The sequence below is a fragment of the Scomber japonicus genome, chromosome 19 (genome assembly GCF_027409825.1).
Source record: "Scomber japonicus isolate fScoJap1 chromosome 19, fScoJap1.pri, whole genome shotgun sequence".
NCBI classification, from domain to species: Eukaryota; Metazoa; Chordata; class Actinopteri; order Scombriformes; family Scombridae; genus Scomber; species Scomber japonicus.
Genome location: NC_070596.1, coordinates 6,384,800 through 6,396,811, shown reverse-complemented (window position 1 = coordinate 6,396,811; position 12,012 = coordinate 6,384,800). Strand labels below are relative to the sequence as shown.

Here is a 12,012-nt window from a genome sequence, read left to right as displayed (position 1 = left end):
TATTTTTGGAGGGAGCCGTTTTGAGTGCAGCTCAGCTCGCCTGTTGAATCTCTCAAAGCCACGAGGGAGAAGAAGCAGGTGAATGAGTGTTAGGACCATACCAAATTCCTTCCAAGCTTTTTGTTACCATGATATTCGAAGGGCGTAATCAGTAATAGGGTGTGTGTGTGTGTGTATGTATGTATGTGTGTGTATATATATATATATATATATATATATATATATATATATATATATATATAGTATAAATCAGTTTTTTTGAGCTGTCCAATAGGAAGCAGAGTGAACATGTTTTTATCAGTCAGTGTCCAGCTCACACTGAAGCTGCTGCTGCTTCTTGTGGCGGCTCACCATGCTGAGAGCCTGTTTCCATGTTCTCACTAACAGCAGCAGCTTTCCAGCAGGGAAGCAGCAGTAGCTTCACCGCAAGCTGGACACAGACCATCAAAAACCCCAGCAGCGCCAGTGACACCGGGTCATGGAGGCAGAGGTGGAGGAGGAGGCACCTGCACTGCATCTTGCTCTTCCCCCGCTGCGTCCTTCATCTCTTCCCCTCTCCTCACCCCTTGATGCTATCTCTGCATTTCTTCCAGTTACCCCCACTGCAAAGCTTTGACTAAATTCTTATAATTGCAGCCGATGCTTCAAAGCCCCACAAAAGGTGTTCAGGACAGCCCTTATGATTATCATATGACATAATCTTTCAAGCTCGTGCCTTCAATCAACACCTGTATCAAGATACTTAAAAAAAGGGGACCTATTATCCTTTTCCTTATTTTCAGTCATAAATATGTTAGTGTTGACTTGTCATAATGAAAATGGCGTCAAATACTGAGTTAAACATATTTAGAAGTAATCCCTGTGAGCACAAACACAAGCCTCAGATTGTTCTGAAGGCTCAGTTTCCAACAGTTTTTTTTCTACTTCAGTCCGAGCTGATGTCAGCTCATGACAGATTTCTTTATATGGTCATCTGCTCCTCACACAGCACACCAGTTCACTGCTGTGCTCAGCCATTTCCTACCATGTTTTGGGGGTAATCATGCCGAGCCCTGACTCTAGTTGAGATGGCACTTTTTTGAGTGTTTTTCCATTACACAGCAAAGTAAAATAAGTGGTTTACCTGTTGGTGTGCTGGTCGTCTGCACAAATGGCTCCAAATATCTCCACATGTTGTTTTGACTGTTTTTCACTAACAAATATCTGCTAATTTGGCGAGGAATATGTTGTCATTTTGAAATCTTTTAATATGAAGCAGTAACACAGGAAGTGTTTGGTTTGCATCAGCATGATGGCAGCTCAGGGAAAGGAGATATTTTGGGTCTACTTCTGCTTAGGGGTATGAAGTGGAGACGCCAGGTCCATATTTATATAGTCAGTGGTCCATATTTATATACAGTCAGTGGCTGAAACCTAACATGACTCTGATACAGCTGCTGCTCGACAGGCTGCTGGTAAACTGGTCAATCACAACAGAGTGGGCTTATCTGTGGGGGGGGGCAGGGAGCTAAACTGCTTGTTAAGAGTCAGAGGCTGAACTGAGGGGCTACATAAATGGTCAGTGTAAGATAGGTTAGTTGTTTTTTTCATTTTGAACTGTGATTCATGCAACGCTACTGTAATTGAAGCTGGAAATGATCATGTGTAGCTTGGTGTACAAAAGTGACCTATAACGTGTGACTGAGTAGTAGGACCACTATTGTAAAAAAAAAAAAAAAGTAATTTTCAGAATACAGTAGATGTCTTTTGAGATAGTTGTTATGAGAAGGTATACAGTTGAGATTAATTAAGCATTGTGCAATAGTGTGGAAAAACTTACTTACTTTATCAAATTAAAAAAGTACCACAAGAGAAGCATTCCTTATTCTAACTCTCCAAAACCTGTATGCATTCTTTTTATTAGTCATCATAAAATAACCTTGCAATAAGTTATGCAAAACAAACAAAAGACATAAAACGATCTAGAAGTGGTAGAAGTGGTTTCATTTCTTAACCGTAAAGAATACAAAGTTGGTAAAGTTTCCTCCGCCCCTTGCTCTGTGGCAGCTTTGGAGAGTTGAGTCCTTTTTAAAAGTCAGCTAAAAAATTGAGTCTGACACAGCAGGGAGAAGGAGAATATACTCTTCCAGGGTTGTATATTTCAGGTTACAATTTTGAAGTGTGTTGTTGTGCTGATTGGATCAAAGTGCAGGGTGTGCAGTTTTCCTGACAGCACGTCAATTAGCCTTCCTAGAGACGCTGGAGTAGTAACCCAAGAGAATACACTCTAAAGGAAATAAAACACTGGCACGTCACTCCCTGCAGTTTAGCTTCACAGCCGGCTGATAGGTTGTAAATGTTAGTGTATAATACGTGCATATATCTGAAGTACTATCTGTGTAGTGTCTGGGAGCCTATTCTAAAGCTTCAGATAGCTTATCAGGCTGTCCCATTTCATATATCTGCATCATAGCTTTATGATTGGACTTGTGCCTTAAGTGACTTGTGAATAAACAGAACAGAGCAGTAATAGAACAGTTCAAGGGCCGTGTTTTAGCCCATTCACTACAGTAAGTCTGTGTTCAGACTGCAGGCAAATCTGATTCAAATCTGATTCCTTCTCATGTCAGATTTTTAGGCCTAATTGTCCACACTGTTTTTTGCAAGTGTCCATGGGATTTGGCTCTGTTCAGACTGGGACACATTAATGACCAATCTGGAGCGGAGGCGTCATCTAGCGTGTATTGTGTGATGGCAACAACAAACCCTCGAGCTTCGCTTGAACGGAGCCATCTCCCTAAAGATTAAGAATTTGGTTTCGTCCTCTGTCCATGGACTGATGTTTTCAACGTCCTCCATTGCCTCCATTGATATCAGCTAGCAACAACAACTGGAATAAGCGCGGGTCTGGTGTAGCATAGAGATGTAGAGAGAGGTCAGAGACAGTCAAATCCGATTTGAGTGTTTGGAGCTGTTCAGACTCAGACACATCTGTCTAAATGCGATTTGAAACTACCTCCCAAAGGTGGTTTCCATCTGGTTTGGGTTAGGGTTAGTGTTAGGTGTGATTTATGACTGTTCAGACTTCATAGAGCCATCTGGTTCCAATCTAGATTGGCTAAACATCGGATTTTGGCTTGCAGTGTGAACACAACCTTAATGTACATCACAGTAAACCATGATATGTCATAGATGCTACAGGCTTCTGTTGAATGACATACAAGTCAAATTAGTGGGAAGGAGGTGGAAAGCCCTCTAAAAGTGTGAAAGTTATAGAATTGATATGAGACTTTTGAAGTCTGTCTCCTTCTTGATGTGTATTACCACTGAATGATAATGTAGCTCAGGTAAAAATCAAAGCAGAATTGATGTTGACTGTGATGGATTATACTAGGTAGTCAGGGTTTTTCAAAAGCCTGCTCATCATCATTTTTTTGCATTCTACACAAACCAAAGCTGTCTGGAAATGTAAAAAAATCTGAAACTGTACAGCATGATCAAATTTCTGGCCTCTATCATGATCTGAGTCCTTTTTGATAACTGGCATCACAAAGTCTGATATTTATAGAGAAACAGAAGAAATGCAAAGCTGATTTGTAATATATATCTTGCACATTGAAATGGCCCTTTGACTTTGGCACACATTTTTCAGCAGCTACGTAATCCAAATACCAAAGGTCCTGATTCAAAACTGTTAAACCAATCAGCTTAAGTTGATGTAACGTGACTGAAGTTGATGTGACATGATCCACCAGACAGGACATGGATCACTCATTGGATGTTGGAACCACAGTCAAATGGCAGAGTGGAGGTTCTTCCCTCACAAGTAATCTTTGAAGGGAGAGCACACAAACCTAACAGCACAAGGTTAATTTTTGTATGTCCAGTCACTCATAAAGTAGATGTTAATTAGTCACAGCTGTTAAGATCTGCTACCGTGTGTCATTCTAACCGGTGAAAGCAGTGGTCAGTGTCGGCTTAATAAGAAGCTCCCAGCTGAACGTTTGGTATGCTTTGATAGTGAGTGAGAGTAGCAGTTGACAATCTCTGTATTTTGCCAGAATTCAGTTCCACACATGCGAAGTCACACACTAATTCTTACTCTACTATACTATACGAGTGAAATGTAGGCTGTTGTAAAAGAGAGCCGTGCTGCAACTCAGCAGAGCGAGGTGGAAGAAACACAGAGTGGAGTAATGACAGGATCAGCATTAGCTCTGCTTTATTGGAGCCCATTCCTGGATCTGACCCAATACTGATGCTCAGGGTCGATTCAGGTCAACTCCAGCATTGAAAAATGCTCAGTAAAGTGTGCACGATTTAAGGAGCAGAAACACACAAAGTTTATGAGCAATGTAGAGTTTAGTCATTTAAATCTGCTTATTAAATATTTGAGAAACCTTTGAATTTCTATCCATTAAAATCAAGCTTCTTTTTTTAACCCTTAGTTGTTTTTCCATCGTTGTTGTTTTTCCATCTTTGTCATTTTGCTTGTTTATTTATTTATTTATTTATTTTTTTAATTGACAGTTTTCTTACTGGAAGCTGACACTGAATATGTGGTCAGATGTGGAATATTCACTTATTTTTTTTATCAGAATTAAATCAAAATGTTAGTTCTTGTAATACTCCTTGTGTTGAGAACTTTGGCATCTTTAGTTAAACACTTTAGATACTCATAAGATATTTATGGTTTTAATCTTGGTACAGAAAGTAGTAGTGAAACTCTGAAGTGACACCCAGCCTGAGTCTCCATAGCTGTCCTTGTAGATTACAAAAACAAACATGGGCCAACTTGGCGGCTGGGTTCAGCAGAAAAGCAGACTGATGTTTGTTTCATGTGAAAACTCAACCGCAACTTTTTTTTTTTTAAGATACTTCACTGCTTCACATAGTGAATTTTGTTTTTGATCAACACAGGTCTAAGTCAGGGTGCCTCAGGCTCTCCTGTGATCCCCCCCCCCACCCCCTCCTCACTCCGTCAGCATTAAACACACGTCAGCAGTGAGCAGCAGGCTGAGTCGGGACTTTTACTGTTGATGTGAACCGTTTCCTATCATGATGACAACAACTCATGATGATGACTGTGTGTGTGTGTGTGTGTGTGTGTGTGTGTGTGTGTGCTGCTGGTAGACTTCTTGGATTAGCAGCCCAACTGGAATGAGTAGTTTTTTGAAAGTAAAATCTCAGTCACACCAATGTGACCATGTCATTTTGTGATATGAATAAAGTGTAGAATACAGACTTATTATGAAATGAACATGGTTTATACAGGTTGTTAGTGATGGATTAAGAATAAAGGGATTAAACATGTAAAGTGAGAACGTTTTATTCCATAACTCTTATTCTCAGTGGTATTTTAAGCAGAGTGGGTGGGTTGAAAAGGGCAACGCAAAGCAGTATGAGCAGGACCTTTTAACTCATGACTCATACATCTTTCAGCACATTAATGTAGTGTCCACTACATTAACACACCTGTACAAGAAGCAGCAATCCAATACAACAGCTCTGCAATACATTTCCTATGTTGTTACCTCCATCAGAAAAGGTAAAGGAGTTCAGCTGTGTTCTATTATTGTTAGTATTGTGAGAGGTGCTTTTATTCTGGTGTCTATAAATGAACATACCTTTCCATATACTGCTGTCCAGTACAATACCTCCAGTGACTGGCTTTATTTTTGTATGCCATCAATTCAAATGGGATTTTGTCCAAGTATAATGTGACCTTGACCTCCTATTCCACATATTTTCATTCCCCATACTGGCAAGTTATCTCCTCCCCAGTATGGTTGAAATGAAGCGTGTAGCTCCAGGTCTGAAGAATGAAGCCAGTGCAGACGTGACTTAACCCTGCAGTAGCATCAGTCTATGACAAACTGACCTCATTTCTCACTTGATTATTACCTCACTAAACACTTTACTGAGTTTATTCTCTGGATCACCTGTTTGGAGTCTTCTTCAATACAGCATGATGTTCATTTTGTATATTATAGTCTCATTTCAGAGTAAAGCAGGGTATGCTCTAGGGCATAGCTACCTTTTCATTTATTTAAAAAAGAAAAAGGACAAACGCACACTGCCTACAGCCTTGGTTTTGTCCCTTTTGGCCCCCCTTTTGTTTAAATGTCAGTTGAGTCTCAAAATGAAAATACCAGACAGTATTCTAATAAAACATTTGCCAGAGCCTTGACTTAAAGTTCTTAGTCTGGTTTACCCATAGATCATTACTGAACAGGTTTAAATAGGTTGAATCATCGCATACAAAGGATTTTTTTTCTGTTGGGCTGCTTCCCAAAGTGTCTGGCAGCGTGGCAAACTTTTGATGTGTGGAAATTACAAGAACATACCAAACAATGTCTAAATGGGCCCAGCGTGTCTTGAAATCCTAGATCAACGAAGCTGGACAAAGCCCAACTCACATCAACAGTGGGATACTCTAATGAAAACGCTCACAAGCGCACTTCAATTCAATTAATGTAACATTTTAGTCTGGCAATGATTTTTTTTTTTTAGCAAAGTGCCGGAGCGTCAACCCAGCGCACGCTTTAGCAGCTATCCTCCATCCACAGAGCACTTTATCTGATGAATGTGTTTCACTGAAGACATTTTGTGCCGTTCAGACGCTTCTAAAGACAATATTTAGTCATTTCTTGACTCATTTCTTTTTTGTGTGTTTCCTCCTTTTCTTGGTCGTGGTCAGACTTTTTTTCCCCTGAGCTCAGCATGTTGATGGCAGTCAACTTGAGGAAAAACAAAGAGGGGGGCGTAGTCAGATGAGTCAGTATACTGTGGGATTAGATTGTAAACAGAGTAAATTCATCAAGAGAAGAAAGCTGCGTGACTCTTGTCTCTTGTTTAACATTAGTCCATTTTTTTCAGATTTATGCCAAGTTTATGTGACCTTGATTCCAGTTAGTGTGTGTGTGTGTGTGTGTGTGTGTGTGTTTGTGAGTGTGACACAACCGATTTCCAGAACATTACTTGCTGCCATCTTTGACTCTATTTAAACTCTGTAGTTCCTTGTCTGGCCTAGTTGGCTCCAACATTACAGTCTTGCATAATGACAAAACGGTTTTCCATTTCCATTGTTACAAATATTTTCAAACTTTTTCAGAATGGGTTTTTAAAAAATTAGCAGAGAAAAGGGTTTTAGTGTTTATACAGATAGTTTTAGGGAGTGGTGCATTTAAACATGGTTTAACAAGGTTTGTCTTTCCATCCGTCAGTGTCTGCATTGTACATTGACTCAACTGTTGTTGAGCTGAGTGCAAACAGTCACTCAAGACTGTGAGAAACCCACTTATCTTTATGTTGCACTTTTTCACTTAAGAGGAGGATTAAAATAATGTGTGGGTAACAGAACTAGTTTTGTAATTAATGAATTTATCTATCAAGTTATGTTGCATTTTTTTTTTCTCATTCAAATAAAACATGAACTTTTCCTCAAGGATAAATAAGGATATAGGAGATGATACCTTGCTCTTCAAGAACTGATGACTTTGACTTTTTGACTAAACAGTTTTTCAGTTAATAGAAGAAAATGTCAAAGCTTGATGAGTAATTAAAACCTCTGTTAGTTGCAGGTGGAGTTGATGAAGCTGAATGTCATGATTAATCCAAATATGATCACTGTCTGGATTGACTACTTTGACTATTTGTGAATTTATCATTTCACACAGTTGCAATAAAAATTCTGGATTGAGTTTGTACAGTACAAGTTAGGGATTGTAGTAAATATCTTTCCATTCACACTAGAATGTTAATAAAATATTCACGTGCCCTAGTCTTTGACTTCTCCTAAAATAACATTGTGTGGCACCATGTAATGTTAAAAGTAGTCAAGATGAATCCTGATGTGAACACACAGGCATTTCTACCTCTAACCACCATGGGCTAAAATTCATCCTTACATGCATTTATTTCCATATGGCTTATGTTTAAACATTTAACGTTGCTAGGCAACTGCATTCATTGGAGTGAGTGATCTGACATCTGTCAAGTCATGATGAAATAATAAGAGCAGAGGACAATGACCTGCAAAAATCCTTCATAGTGTCTGAAGTGCAGGAGAACTGTCACATTCAAGTCAGTCATGCAAAGTGATCAGTTCTTAAAGATACTTACATTACTTTATTTTTTAGATTATACAACAAGAGATGATTTAAGAGACTCATTTCATGACTTCAGACATTCCTTCATGAAGACACTGCCTTAATACACTGACAGAGTACATTAATTTAGTTTTAGAAATGCTGTAGTCAGGTGGTTTTAGGTCTATAGTGACTCCTGGCAGTCCTAGTCTTTAAAAAAACTGCCTCTATAAATCATGGGAGAAAATCATAAGACAGTCTCAATTGTGTATGGAAAAGATAGTTAATCATACTAAGACCAAACTCTTGCAGCCCCATGTGAGAGTCAGCCATTGTTTGTGTGCATCTGCAGCTAACAGTAGGCCTGAATCACTACATGATGAAGGTACTCCAGAGCTGTGGATGCTCTTGAGCAAGTGTGTGTGTCTCCTCATTCTGTGGCTGTGTGTCAGTAGTTTAGTTCTAGACTGGGTTGATTCATGTTTTATCCTGATTTAAAATGCAGGCAGGTAAGCTGTGATCAATCACGCTCTGATTATGGTGATTGAAATGCTAATGTGAATGAAAGGTCAGCATACTCTGTATTGTGTAGCATGACGGTGGTGTAATAAATTGAGCTGGTGTAGTCTGGAGACTGCAGATTCACCACCTGCTCTTAAGGTAGTGAGAGTTTTTCTGTACTCCTATTCAGCATCTCTTGAAATAGTTTGGCAGCTTTTGGCAGTTTGAGGTGTTGATGGATTAACAAACAACCTCTCATGGTGCTTGTAGTAAACAATCTATTGAAATCCTCTTATTTGAGAAGCTGGAAGCTGTTTTTAACTTGATTAATGATTGGAACAGATTGCTACAGTGGTTGAATTATTTAGACCAGCAAATCCAATCCGTTTAGCTGTATGTAGAATGACCTACAGTATCACTATCAGCCTGTCATGTTCCTAACTGACCATAACTACACAGTAAGCTTGTAGGAGCATAAACTCAGTGACTTGTGCACAGTTAAATGCATGTGTTGCTGCTTCAGTTAAAGGCGGTGTGAGGGTGTGTTTGTCCCTGAAGGAGCTGCTGACCTACTTAAAACACTTAACTTTATAATTCACTGACTCAGTCCTGTTTTAGAGGCTTTTTTTCCCATCCAAGAATAGAAAATCTGCATTGTTTTGTTGTTTTTGTTTCAATCGACACAAATATTTCCAACTAAATGTTAATAAGTCAAATCAAATGTAAAATGTGTCAAATACAGAGACACGCATAAAGACACATTTTCTCCATTCAAGTGAAAACAAGGTGTGTCCACTGTGACTTTTTGATAGGCACTGTATTCGGCTTTTTTTTTTTTTTTTTTTTTTTTTTTTTGGCACAGCCCTCAGAGTTTGAACAGGGGCATTTTAAAAGTAGTTGACCTCTCAGCGTCAGAGCGATTGAGCTGGAACTGCGACCCCTCCGGGCTTCCATCATCACTGTTTGTTCCATTTAACCACCTGGACAGACACACAGTCCAGACTGAAGCCAGCATCAAGGTCAGACAGTGTTATTTTAAGACTTACCTCCAGTATGACAGACTGCATACTGCACAGCACAGTAGTCCTGGAGAGCCTGGAAAGTCTGGAGAGCCTGGTTCTCTCTCGCGATGAAGACAAATCCACTGTTTTAGTCTGTCATTCATTTCTTGATTTTTAGTCTTAGGGAAATTTCCATCTACTGTAGGTGTCTTTCTGTGTTGCTGTCTCTTCAGGTTTTTGTCCACGTGATGTCCTTCACATGACAGCTGAACAGATGTTACTCTGTAGACATTTCCAGGGCAGAGAGGTTTAGCTCTTCACTGAAATATTGATGCGCCTTCATCTGCAGTCACAAATGCAAACACAGATGTTCAGCCATCAGCTGTTTGTGTGCGTGTGTTCAGTGATGGTGATCAAAGACATCATAATTTGGGGAAGGTAATTCTCTATTCATAAAGCTCTTTATACAGTAGTTGTTGTTGATAGCAGAAGAGCTAAAGGCTAAATTGTACTAATTGGAAAACAGAACTAAGTTAAGTAGTGACAGTGACAGTGACGGCAGGGTTTATTGAATCAGCCCTGCTGTTAACATGATGTACACTGTTATGGTTTGTTGCAGTAAGTGTCAGTAAAGCCCTGTGAAAGAAGGCACATGTGAGTACAGTAGTTCTGACTTTCAGATGACATCACCTTTTCAACCAATGGAAAGGTCAAATCCTCATATGGCTTAATTATCCAGTGTGGAGGCATAAGCTGAGCTCAGGTCACAGTTGGACATTTCTGATCTGGTCATCACTTTGTGTGTATCTAGGGGTATGATCTATGATGGTATCTTAATTGCTGTTTTTAACAATGTGTGTGCTGACATTGAGTAATCAAAAACAGCCTTGAGCACAGACCAACTATTTCTTCACTCTGTGAGGATGTGCTATATTGGGATGTGAGGCCTATGTGTGATCATTGTCTCACCAGAAAGTTTCACATTAATATATTCATGCTAAATGTGGACAATGTGCACGTGTCTCATTTATGCAATTAACTGAATTTCAGCAACATTACAAAAACAACTTTGAGCAAAACATGTTAATATTCCTGAAAATGTCCCAGCTGTTATCTGAACACAGGCGGCTTGTCTGAAAGACGCTGGCACTGACTCAGTGAACAGGTCTTTTGGCAGCAGACAGTTTGACAGGTTGGAGCACTAAAAGCACAGGTGATAAATATTACAGCCTCGTTCCATTTAGATTTACCAGTTTCCAGGCAGCCCTTAGTAACGTGCATGATGGATAAATGAGTTATACTCTGTACTACAGACATGTTTTACTCAATATTTGAATGTTTGATACCGAACTCCAGACTAATAGTCTGCCTTTACCCCCTAAATGTTGCAGTTATTATGTAATGGCTATAACAATAATACAATTCTCAGTAAAAGCTGATATTACTTTTGGTATGGTATAGAAGCATTTAAAAAAGGTGAATGTGAACAGGATTTCTATTAAAGAGGCTTGACTGTTTTGATTGAATTAGTGCTGTTGAAATGTAAGTAAGAGTTTTATATTGACAGTAATTAACAATGAGACTTGAATTAGAAGTGAAGGCCTGACACTGATGTACAGTAACACCTGCTTAAAGTCACTCTGCAGTTAAGGTAAATAAAGGCCAATGAAGGCTACTATTGGAGAGTTTAGCTGTTATACTTCAGGTACTGTTGTTGTTTAAAATGTGAAACAAGTTGGCAAAGAGGCGAGGAGATATTTAACATAGCGTGTAAATCCAACATGTGTAGCTGGCACGTCTCCACTGCAGCTGCTCTGAGTGCCAGCTACTTCAAACAATTACATCTAAACAAAACAATAAATGATGATTATGAAAACGCTTGGGAGTACAGTCACTCGGATGTTGTCTCATTCCCGCTTTGTGTGTGTGTCTCTCTTCCTCTGCAGGAACTAAGACAGAATGTGAGGCCAGCCAGTTTCAGTGTGGGAACGGTCGCTGCATCCCGTCCGTCTGGCAGTGCGACGGAGACGAGGACTGCACAGATGGCAGCGACGAGAACTCCTGTGGTAAGAAAATACACACACACACCACCAATGATACAGTATACTGCCAACAGCATGAGAGCCTGTATGGAAGAGCACTTGACACACATAAGCAACTAATAGTGCTCAATTAAGGCGAGTTGTCAGTTAAGTGAATAATCAGAAGAGGATTGTTTCCAAATGTAGCTCGCTGGAAGAAACTGATTACTGTCTACTGTCACACACACTGCTGTATAACGTGGAGGTCTGGTTCAGGCAGGTGACCAGACCTGTCAGAGTCACTTAAAGAATCTCCACAATCATCATCTCACTTGCCTATGTGTCATTTAGTCATTTCCAGAGCTCCTGTAGTCAGTATGTAGGCCGCCCATGCATTTACGCTGTTAATGTGGTGTATTT

General features: G+C 39.7%; 2 protein-coding genes across 3 annotated transcripts in view; both read left to right on the top strand.

Moving 5' to 3' along the window:
• The window catches only part of vldlr (very low density lipoprotein receptor), a 65,614-nt gene that overhangs the window by 2,317 nt on the left and 51,285 nt on the right, over positions 1–12,012 (top strand). For both annotated transcript variants that reach the window (XM_053339679.1, XM_053339678.1), the window contains exon 2: positions 11,518–11,637. In XM_053339679.1, the coding sequence (XP_053195654.1) occupies positions 11,518–11,637 (120 nt within the window). The remainder of the gene's footprint in view (positions 1–11,517; positions 11,638–12,012) is intronic.
• Positions 1–12,012, top strand: part of c7b (complement component 7b) — a 309,407-nt gene that overhangs the window by 287,403 nt on the left and 9,992 nt on the right. The window lies entirely within an intron of this gene.